The sequence below is a fragment of the Branchiostoma lanceolatum genome, chromosome 7, assembly GCF_035083965.1.
Source record: "Branchiostoma lanceolatum isolate klBraLanc5 chromosome 7, klBraLanc5.hap2, whole genome shotgun sequence".
NCBI classification, from domain to species: Eukaryota; Metazoa; Chordata; class Leptocardii; order Amphioxiformes; family Branchiostomatidae; genus Branchiostoma; species Branchiostoma lanceolatum.
In genome coordinates, this window is record NC_089728.1 from 1,691,568 (window position 1) to 1,703,120 (window position 11,553).

Genomic DNA, 11,553 nt, shown 5'->3' on the forward strand with positions numbered 1-11,553 from the left:
GTCGTTTCTGTTATTGACTTAACTATGTACTATGTCTCCTCAACTCCAGGAGTGGCTGATATCGACCGACCCAGCCCCCACCCGCGACCGCGCCCGCCGTCCAATGACGTCGACGTGCCCGACTACGACGCGAGAGGCACGTCGGACCCCACCACCTGCTCCGGGCACCTGGACGCCATCACGCGCACCAAGAACGGGTCCACCTACGCCTTCGCAGGTCTGTCCACTGCACCGCTGTACCGTACACCGTACATTGTCCTACGGCCTCTGTTATAAAGATGAAAGACGTGATGTTTTCCGTTTCACTACGCCTTCGCTGGTCTGTCCAGACATGGCCCTATAAACTGTGTAATGATTTATCACATATCTTATGAGGTTGAAAGTTGCATTATAGACATTATAGGTCAATTGTTGGGACTTTTCTTCTAGATGGGCCAAGAGAAGATTCTGTTAGCAGCTTCTTGTTCCTGTTCAAGAAATGTAAACCTTAAAATGATTAATGGATGGCACTACTAGAAACTATAGCAAACAAAGCAAAAAACTCTACATGCAGTGTTCTCAATGTCAAATATCAAACATCACGCTCACACCGCCCTTTCTCCCATCTAGGAGAGTTCTTTTGGAGACTGAACGACATCGGCCCTGATCCTGGATACCCCATGAGAATAAATGACATCTGGGGCGTAGCAGGACCAATAGACGCTGCTCTCTTCTGGCCAAGTACCGGCAAAACATACCTCATCAAGGTACTGTTCCGCACGTTGGTTATTTTAGCTAGTCAACTAATCAGCTGTTCACAAGCTCTCGATCAAGCCTCATAATAGCTATAGCCTAGAGCGTACATACTAGCAAATCCGCCTGCATGGAACACTGCATTGCCCAACCTCTACTTTTGAGATACGTACTGCTACTGGGAAAGTGAATTCGTTCATATGACAGGGAGAGATCTTTATCGACACAACAAATTTTAACAAAAACACAGCGACTTTCGTAAGGTCTACTACATACATACATACAAACGAATAAGTGCATACAATGATATGTACCATGTGTTGTTTTCGTACCGGCAGGGTGAGCGGTATTGGCGGTTCACCAACGCGGTGCTAGATGAAGGCTACCCCGCCAGCATGGAGAGGTTCCGCGGGGTGCCGACCCACGTAGACGCCGCCTTCGAGTGGGGCCGAAACGGGAAAACCTACTTCATCAAAGGTAGGCAAAAACTACGTGTCTGTCTAGCCTGAGTAAATTAGACTTCTAGCAGCCCTTCTACTGGTCAGGCGAGAAGGACCAATAAGCCCCCGACAGCGAGAGACTGTGTAACACGTACAGGCTACTGCCTTTCTCTCTCGGATATTCCTGTTCTACTATTACTCGTAACCAAACGGCCCACTAGGGCTATGCAGAAGTGCCCCGTCTTTTATTGCACACTGAATGTAACGGTCTGCATACAAAAGATTGCCAAATGCTCCAAAGGGCGTGCGAAACAAGCCGGAGTGGTAGGTTAACCTAGAGAGCGGTGTTTATGATCACGTGGATTTAATATTTAGTATATTGGATGGTGAAGCGTTTGTAGTCTTCAGTAAAGCGTAATGGATGAGAAGAAGCGTTTGGTCTTCAACTAAGTTTTCTTAGTTACTCATCCTTCTCCTTTTCTCTGCCGACGTTGTCCGTTGTCTTCTTCGGTGTAAAATGAAGCCTTTAATACTGATTCTTATACACATTTTACAATGATGAAGACAGCAGACGTTTGTAGAAACGTCGGTAGAAAAAATGGTAAGGTTGTGTACTCAAGCACACTATGTTGAATTGATTTACCATCCTGATGAAACTATTTACGGAGAAGCTTTGTAAGCTAGCGCTTGAGAAAAGCTTCATGAATGACGTGTCCATCTCCTAGGTAACCAGTACTGGCGGTACTCCAAAGGCTGGGGAGTGGATGACGGGTATCCGCAGCCCCTGTCCGTGTGGACGGGACTCCCCGACAAGATTGACGCAGCCTTCCAGTGGAAAAACGGAAAAACATACTTCTTTCAGGGAGGCCGCTACTGGAGATTCGACGACGACAATTTAAGGGTATGAATTTCTTTTTTACTTTGCTTTTAATTGGACAATGACGACGTTGGCCCTAAAGCTTTTAATGACTTATCTTAAAAGTGCCACGTAAAGAAGATACAATATACCCATTTTTAAACCTGAGTGGAGTGAGGAAAGTCATATACAAGTACCTTTCCCAAGGGCACAACATCGATGGCGTCAGGGGATTCGGGTTCTGGGCCGAACACCCCGCTACACGAGGATATGAAATGTATTCTGTCTTGTTGCCTAAGATCCACTGTGCCTTTGACCTAACTCCGTCCAGTGCCTGTGCCACAGTGGGTCGTCCTGTTCTTGCAGCGCACTAGGTTTGCTCGGTGCAAGGAGCTCCATGTCGTTTGCATTCCATGTGCTGTGTACCAATAGCCTGAATCCAAACATACTTCTAGTATAAAGCTGCCGTTTATCGGCTCTCTTTCGTCCTGTCCGCAAAGTATATATATACTGTATCTGCGGAGTGGATGAAAGAGACTCGGTAGCTATTATAGGTTTCGATACCAAGCTAGTACACTAAATGTACGATCTTTATGTACACATGTACAAACATGTATAGACATGTGTAAATTAAACAGGTATAGGCATGTGTAAACATTCACCATGGCACTTCTCTACTATCAAAGAGTGAACCATTGAAAGACACACATGCTGATCTCTTGTGTACCCTCCCCCCCCCCCCCCTCCCCTCAGGTTGCCGAGTCCGACCCTCAGTACCCCCGCTCCACTGCAGAGTGGTGGCTGGGCTGCCCGATTCAGCAGGAGCCCGACTGGGTGGGTTCCCAGGACGGGGAGGCGCCCGGGACGGACAGCACGGACCAGCCCAACGGAGCCGAGGACCAACGGGTGAACGGGCTGGTGGGGGGCAGCGACGCGTCCAGGGTGTCATGGCGGGGCAGCCTGACGTCACTCTGCGTTCTATTATCACTGTGGTTGTCTCGGACGATACAAAACGCGCACTGATGACAGCTTGTAGTGATTCTCAATAAGTCGTAGCTGCCGTTCTAGTTTCTTCAACTGGCAAGGATTCTTGATAGAAATCATTCAGATTAGATGAACAAATGTTACTGAGATGCGACGATGTGTAGAGTAACTGTAGACTACCCGAACCACACAACATGCGTGCGGAACATGGAAGGGCTAGAGAGGATTACGTCAACTCACCTGTAAATAGTGTACATTTGAACTTGAGTGTGGGTGCATCTCTCCTGTTGTTCGTTGACTACCGCACCATTGTCTCGGTGTGACCAACATGTAGATAGTTTTTCTCCTTGACTCCTGTTGGAGCTGATGACATATAGCAGAAATTGACCAAATAGGACTAATGGTTTACAGTCAACTTAACACGGGACGTTTTATCCAAAGCGCCTGGTAGGCTGCGTGAAAGTTTTGAATCTACAATTACATGATGATATGACAGTTTCATGACTCCCCTTTATGATAATTAGTTCGACCAATGAGCGAGTCGCATTTTCAATTTCTACGCTTTTATTTAGCATTGAATTTGACGGGGGTAGCTGGGCCTTGGTCGTTGAATCTTTCAATTCATCTTAAATAACTTATTCAGAATGTGCTTAAGTGGTACTTTCCTCACTTTCTATTGAAAGCAGAGTATTTTTGTAATGCATGTTTCGCGGTGCTCGACACACGTTCTTAACCGAGACTGTCCATAGCTGTACATTTAAGCCCCCGGACGTGTTGCAGTGAAATAGTCACGTCATTCATTATACCCCTTTATAGCCCTTTGCGAGGAAATATTATGTTATTAGGTAGTATGTCGAGGTTCTTCGCGTATCAAGACAAGTTTCCTAAAAATAGGGAAAGCCGTCTACATCTGTGAAACAGGCAATATTCTGTCTCTCTGAGTGTGAAACGTGTATGTGGTGAGTTACTTAAAATATATAATTTTGATCCAAACTAGGGTTTTAAAATGTTGGTTACATCTTTGTAAACGTATGTTCTCCCAAGTATGTCTGTGTATTCAAATGATTTCGCTAGGAGCATAGTTTTGTTATATACAATATGTGTAAGACTAGGATGAGCTTATGTATGAGTAGGTATGATAGGTTTGCTTGTGCTGGGCTGGACCCACCATTAGTTCACTGTGTCCATCGTATCTGTGGATATCTTTTTTTCAATAAGTAGATCTGTTTTCCAACAGATATTCTCTATGTGAAATAAAGAAGATTATAGGAAAATGTGTTCCGTATTACCGTTCACTACTGGTGTCTGTTGTTGTTTTTCCTCACATGTTTCTTAAAATGATGAATTGCGGGACGCAAAAGTTGACTCCACGACCTCAAACTTACCTCTCACAAAATATTCTCTCAGAAAATTCCTTCTACTTCCTCCCACGATCCTTCTGTGTCTGTTCCCCTAGTTCTTCCTCTGAACTCTTCTGGACGTGTTTTGATAGCCTGAGTGCCATCCTAGTTATGCTGTGGTCACATTTCCAAACCGGGGCCCGGACGGGCTGTTTTAGGGAACGAAAAATATAAGTTTATGTCCAGAAATATGTACAAATTATGGTCACGATTATTTTTTACATTTTGTTTGTTTTGTTGTCTTTTGTTCCCGGAAACTACCCGGCCGGGCCCCGGTTTGTAAAATGTGACCATAGCATTAGGTCTTGCTGAGGGGAGGACGGGATCATGCTGATAGCCTCGGTAAACCTGGATGGCACCCAGACTACTGCTGGGTTGCTTGTCCTGATTGCGCTGTGATGGACGATAGGAAGAAGTGTACAGACTCACAGAGAGGTTCGTCGATGAAGGTTAGAAGTCCAGGTAAGAAGATACGAAAAAACTGAAACATGTACAGTTACTCAAGCAACTGGATATGATCTTGTAAACGGTCAGACGTTTCCACTACCTTTAGTCAGTGACATTGACGGTAAGGTCTTTTTCCAAAATCATATCCAGTTGCTTAGGTAACTGTTTCGGGCGTATCATATAGATGTTCTCTATTAGGTAAACCACCTCCTTGGGTAAACGGAGTATAAAGCTTTAAGTGTTTGGACTACTCACAATGATCTTTCTTCATCCCTCCACTACCCCATCATTTACTGATCTACTGGCATGGCTCTTAATATGAGTTTTTCATCTAAATCAAACTGAATCAAAATCTCAATATCTTGCTTCTGTATCAAAACCACCCACCCTTATGTTATGGCCAAAGTAAACATGCATTTGATATCCCGCGCGAATGGTGACCTTGGCAAATACAATATGAGGTAGGTTGGATATATTTCCAGTTTCACAATATCTATGACTCACTATAGGTATCATAACGTTGTTTTGATACAGTGATCAAACGATCAACGAGAAAAGGCCGCTTCCAGTCTTTACCATCCGGCCGTTCATTGTTTTGGATCACACGTTTTCAGACATTAGGAGGTGGGAGGGGGGCACTGACGAACGAAAGTATGTAGTTTCTAAACTGTACCATGATCCATTGAACTACAGCTTATAAAACGCTACCCTGATGTCGATTAAGATCTAAACGCCGACAAATATAAAAAGATTAATAGGCATAGATCATGTACATGAAACGAAGAAATTCAGGACGACTTACTTCCATATTCATGGATGATTACACAGGCCCTCCATGCGCGCCAAACTCCTCACTCATGGTTGAGTCTGCTTAGAAGAGCCCCCTTGTGACTTACTTACGAAATTCAGGCAAGTCATAGACAACAAATTTTTGAGAATTGCTTTCTTTATTTTAAATATTTCTCTATGAAATGAAACCTTCAACATGATGTAAACATTCAAATACTAAAATATATATAAAATCAAATCTACACGTATAAAAACATGAGAAATCTTTACCAGTACATATCTACTTCACAACCTTTCCTCTACATTGTGCGTCTTGTCATGCAAAAATGCACATATGAAACAATCAATGACTGTATACTATACTATACCATGGTATACCACAGAATAAAGGTAGGTGATTGTCATCAAACATTTACCCCTTTGAACTTTCTATAACCTGTGTACAATCTTACAAACACTTTCAGTTAACATTCATGAAGTTTTCAAACAGTTGGAAACCTCCATTTGGCACTGTAACTATTCATCAGCCAGAACACTGTCATATTTTCCCTCGAACACACCAACATGGCGTCAACAACCTGGGAACACATACCCAACTTTCAACCCTGACCAGGAGACAGACGACAGCAAATATGTATCATTATGAACAATTCCTAAACTGTAGGATACAGGTTACAGGAATTGTTCATAAAGGTTTCTACCAACAAAGATGAATTACATGCTAATCTATGTATTGTAATTGACCCATGACAGGGGGAGAGTTGAACAAATCACAAAACCAAACCCATGCTGTCTATTGCCTCTGTATAGTAGACTTCTTCCAAATGGCAAAGTAGTAACTTGTCACCAATTGTTAACCTGTCATAGTGAAAACTTTTGAAGCTTGACATTCATGAAAATCACAGTTAATCTCATATTGACAAATACACTACTGCAGACATACATTGTGAGTAGTAAGCGAATTTTGCTTGACATGTTTAAGTACAAAAAGATTGGAGTAAGACGGCCCAAGAACACTATCGTACCTGCCCTTCTCCTATTGCCATAAGAGGAGGCAGATTGAACAGGTGGTTTGTAGCATCAATGTCATTGTCATTGTTTGAGATGAATGTAGGGATGTATTTATGGAGTAAATGTATAACATGGAGAATACGATTTAGACTTCTTTCAACACATTGCATATACTGAGAGAATTCTGAGTTTAGATTTAGTTAAAGAGAGCTTAATTTCATATATCAACACAGCAGAATTGTTAAGGGAGACTTGTATAAGGTATATTTGGATCCCTTCCAAATACGTGGGAAGCTTTGGCATGTACTCTTTATTTGATCGCTGTCTCTGTGCAGATATGTTTTTGTTTGTTACACAGGTAGCAAATGTTTCAGCAACATTGTGTTTAACTACAAAACTTTCCCTTGAAATCAGTAAAACGTTTATGATTCTGTAAAGTTTTGTACTAGCAGCTTGTGCATTGGCACATGACATAAGTTATGATATAAGTACATAACATCATAGTAAAAGAGCACATAAATAATCCTGAAATCATAGCACCAATAAACTGATATCCATAAAAAATGTACATGTTTTCTGTAAAAACTGCCAACATGTTTTCACTGACTTTCTCTCCAACATTGCTGACATCTGCTTATGAGGTAGATAACTAAAAAGGAAATACAGTAGACTCCCATCAAAAACAAACTAACCCAGACATTTGGACTACCCTGCCTTACTTCTTGCTGCAGTAGCTGCTGTCAGGTGTGTTTATCTATTTATCTATTTCAGATGTGATCAGCTTCCAGAGTTTACTGCCCCCGTTTTGTATTGCAAAACACTTCTGAGAATGAATGTCTATGAAGTGTTTGAAAAGGACATTTGTTGAATCTTAACATGCAACAACATCATCATTGCCCTGAGATGGACATCCAAGAGAAGAACATGCAACTGAGAACAAATTTACAAAATATCAATACTGTAAGGACCAATCAAACGACCAATCAAACCACGTGAATCGCATTGAAACTCAGATTCGCATCAGCCATTTCCTGACAAATCCCTTTTTAACTTGCGTTAATGACTACATCTGACGAAACGAACTTGCCAGTGAGATGGTGGAAGGTGTCAGCTTTCCAAAGATTTAACGTTTAGAAAAAAATAGTTTCTACTACTTTTCTCTAAACGTTACATCGTGGTTGCTTTCAATCACTTCCAAGTGCCAAAATTGTCAATCTCAAAACATCTTTGAAAGGTGACACCTTCCACCATCTCACTGGCAAGTTTGCTTTGTCAGATGTAGTCGTTAACACAACTTAATGGCTGATACAGATTCGTATGAAAAAAAAAATGGCTGATACAAATCTGAGTTTGATTGGTCGGGGTGAAGGTCCAATGCTGATCACCAATGAGCAGTCTATTGGCTATAAACAACAGTGGTCAAATCTGAGAGCAGTGAGCGGTGCCTTGGGTACAAACAAAGTATGTAGCATATTAAGAACTTAATCAACAGCTGTAGCTTGAATGGCAAAAATATATGGCATATAACGGGCTGAATGAGTTTGTATTCTTGGCAAATGTTAACCTGTGAAAATCCAATATATCTTGAAATATAACCTTGCAGGAGTACAATGAATCTACACACTGTAGCAAATCTACAAATGTTCAACCCCTGTGGACTGTCTGGGACCAGATGCGTGTGATTAGTTTGCATGAACACAACTTTGCTACTTCACCCTCTATGTCACCCTGAGTTGTTGATGGTTCAGTTGCCATGGTGATGTTGAATGTCCAGCCATTTCCGCAGAGTGCTGTCCAGTAGGAAATCGACTGACCTGGTGGGGAGGGGGGCAGAGACATATTTTTATGTTATTGAGAAGTTTATTGCAAGTTCATGCCCGTGGGCTAATTGCAAATATATGGTAAAAACATAGAAAAAAAACATACATGCGTCAGTAAACTGTGTCTGACTTTGTTGTAACAATAGGCTACTGGTACTCAATACAATTGTTGGCTATATCTAAACTAGCTGGGTTTGACTTCTTTTTCGGAAGCAGTGGAAGACGAAAAGTCCCACTTTTTCTAGAATTTGTGAGTTCTGTGATTTCAAAAGAAAAGTACATGTACATATGTATTTGATTTCAAGAGAAAGGTACATGTACATATGTATTTGAATATTGTTACACAGTTACAATAGTTTGGGCATGCTTGGCTGTCATAGTTCTTGACACTTCAATGCAAATGTATTTTCATAATGTTTAATAGGCTTATGTAATAACTTTAATAATTTAATAATATAACCAAATAATAATCAAAAAGGTCAAAGCTGCCCAAGAAGACCACTAAGGGGACCGATTATTCTCCAAGCAGAGGTTTTGGTCGGGTGGGGTAGAAGTATCCGGGATTTTTTAGGGGACACTCCTACCCCACTCGACCGAAACCTCTGCTTGGAGAATAGGGACCAATGACTATGTGAACAGGTAGTCACTATAGACATGATTCTTGATACTTGAAAAATTATCTAAGGGACCACTAAAAGGTGGTCACATTGGCCAGGTAGTCCTTATAGGGGTAGAGATGGTCACTTTGTACATGATGCTTGAAAAATTATCTAAGGGACCACTAAAAGGTGGTCATATTGGCCAGGTAGTCCTTATAGCAGTAGAAATGGTCACTTTGTACATGTACTTTGTATATCTTGCTTCTGTCTGTAGGCCTGTTGACTCTGTAAACCAATGGCTATAGACTTCAGCTCACCTGTCGATAGGGTGTATGATGACTGGTATTGCAGACAGCCCGACGGCAGTTGTTGCCCACTTCCTGATGGGCAGGGGCAGGTTGGTGGTCTTCCTCAACAGCAGCAGGGATAAGGCACATAGTCTGTTGATGGTGAAGCCAGGGATGGCCACAGACGCCAGGCCCTGCCACACAAACGTGTCCACAACCGCCTGCATCACCTTCTTAGTCTTCTCTGCCGGCTCAACCTTTGGATTCTGGAAAGGAACAGAAACTTAGCCTGGGTGCCAACCTATTTCTACCGGGGCTCCTACACTCGCTACCCTGGAGCCCTGGTAGAAATAGGATGGCACCCAGGCTACAGAAACTCATTGTTTACACGGGAAAAGGACGTTTTTCCAACTGTACAAAAATTACTAGCACCTGGTAAGAAAAAGTAACCTAATGTGTCAAATAATTTCTTCTCCAACGACATGGCTCTGTTGTAGGAGAAGACATTATTTAACACATTAGTTCTTACTTCTGTATGTCTTTGAAATTTCTCATTCCTACACTGAAAGCCATGATCTTTCCTTCTTTGTATATTCTTATGTTTTCCTCTGTCAAACACCGCAGGAACCTCTTCGTTATACATCTGTATTTGTATAGCCAGTATAACAGTCATTTGGCATAACGCACCAGCTTCGCAGGCAAACAGTCGGTCGCACATAACTTTTGCACAAAACTTGGTGGTCTTTGAAAATGCTTGGAGTAAGACACATAGAGTGATAGACCACAGGTTAGACAACTGTCACATGTTTCAACTGCAAACTTTAGAAGAACAGTGGAAGGCACAACTCAGCCCACCTTGGCCATTTTCCTGCCCTTGTCGATGGCGTCTGCTGTGCAGTAGGCCGTGGCAACCACATAGCTGCCCCACACCACACTCACCGGCACCAGGGCACGGAACGACTCGCCAACCTCATTAGCATATCCTGAAACGTGATGCAACAGTTTAACCTTAGAATTATGTCAGAGCTGACTAGATAATGGAACTTATCAGGTTTACCTTCTGATGCACATATGTGGCCTGACTTGGAGCCTGGCTAGAAGCATTTGATGTCTTGAGAATCTTATTTCTAGAGTGTGAGAAATTGAATGAATCAATTAATTAATGAATTAATGATCTAATGAAACCTGTATTTGATTCTGATACCTGTTCTACTACTGATAGAATACATGATTGCTGAAGTCTATAATAAAATGATAATTCAATAATATGATGATATGGAGGGTCAAACAAATTATCAGCAACATGCATGGTCTAATAAAAACTATTTTATGATATATAGAATGACGAGAAAATAAGGTCAGGTAAGCTTCCCTTTCACTTAGACATGTTAACAATACCCTCTTTTGGACGTACTGGTATTTATTTGTTGACCTTTTCACGAGATGGTCTTTGACCTTCAAGTTCAACTAAGAACGTTAGGGGCATTTTAGGACATTTATATTACCATGTATGCATTAATGTGCGTGGTTAATACAGGAAATCGCAGAATTATTCATAGAGTGAAGGATCGTATTACACAGTCAATATCGATCAAAACACTCGTACAACAGAAAAGACATCATGAACTTTCCAACATCAACATCAGAGGACCCGGCGAATGCCCCCCTCCCTCTTTGTATGATAATGAATGCAGACGGCGTTTTACCTAGGTAACGCAGAAGGGTATCTCGGTAGATATCCACCTCCTTTTTTGCTCCAGGGTCTGCCATACTTGCGGTGTCGCCGGTTGACGTGTTGCTATGAATAGTAGCGCCCTGTATCATTGCTTGTCCTTGTTGTTTCACGTGTGTCGTCTGCAGCAGCCATTTTTAGAACGTGACCTCTAACCTCACCGCAGCTGATTGAAAGCCGCGGGAAATTTAACTTTTTTTTGTCGGTCAGTCACTGGCATGGCGTAGAAGTACTGTTCACTTCAAAAATCATTATATGAGAATATCTGTAATGTTACCCAACAGGGTACCAACTAAGAGGTAGTATAACTATTTCAAGGTGAACATCAGAAGGTATAACGTGACCCGGTGACCTCACCGCAGCTAATCGAAAAACGCGGGAAATTTGTAATCTCTACCAGACTCCTTGGGTTGCTACTGCTGGAAAAATAGAGGCGTTTATCAATAGCCGCCAAGG

At 42.1% G+C, this 11,553-nt stretch overlaps 2 protein-coding genes across 5 annotated transcripts in view; one reads left to right on the forward strand and one right to left on the reverse strand.

Moving 5' to 3' along the window:
• Nucleotides 1-4,297, forward strand: part of LOC136438515 (matrix metalloproteinase-14-like) — a 33,126-nt gene extending 28,829 nt beyond the window's left edge. For all 4 annotated transcript variants that reach the window (XM_066433324.1, XM_066433325.1, XM_066433326.1 and 1 more), the window contains 5 exons: nt 50-217; nt 610-746; nt 1,071-1,209; nt 1,898-2,073; nt 2,782-4,297. In XM_066433324.1, coding sequence (XP_066289421.1) covers nt 50-217; nt 610-746; nt 1,071-1,209; nt 1,898-2,073; nt 2,782-3,051 — 890 coding nt within the window. In that variant the 3' untranslated portion in view covers nt 3,052-4,297. The remainder of the gene's footprint in view (nt 1-49; nt 218-609; nt 747-1,070; nt 1,210-1,897; nt 2,074-2,781) is intronic.
• Nucleotides 4,298-5,789: 1,492 nt separating this feature from the next.
• On the reverse strand, nt 5,790-11,266 carry LOC136438517 (mitochondrial fission process protein 1-like). Its single transcript, XM_066433328.1, has 4 exons — nt 11,072-11,266; nt 10,221-10,348; nt 9,396-9,631; nt 5,790-8,473 (listed from the first exon to the last, which is right to left on the reverse strand). Exons 1-4 carry the CDS (start codon nt 11,187-11,189, stop codon nt 8,404-8,406), a joined length of 552 nt encoding a protein of 183 aa, XP_066289425.1. The 5' UTR covers nt 11,190-11,266; the 3' UTR covers nt 5,790-8,403.
• Between the last annotated feature and the right edge of the window lie 287 nt (nt 11,267-11,553).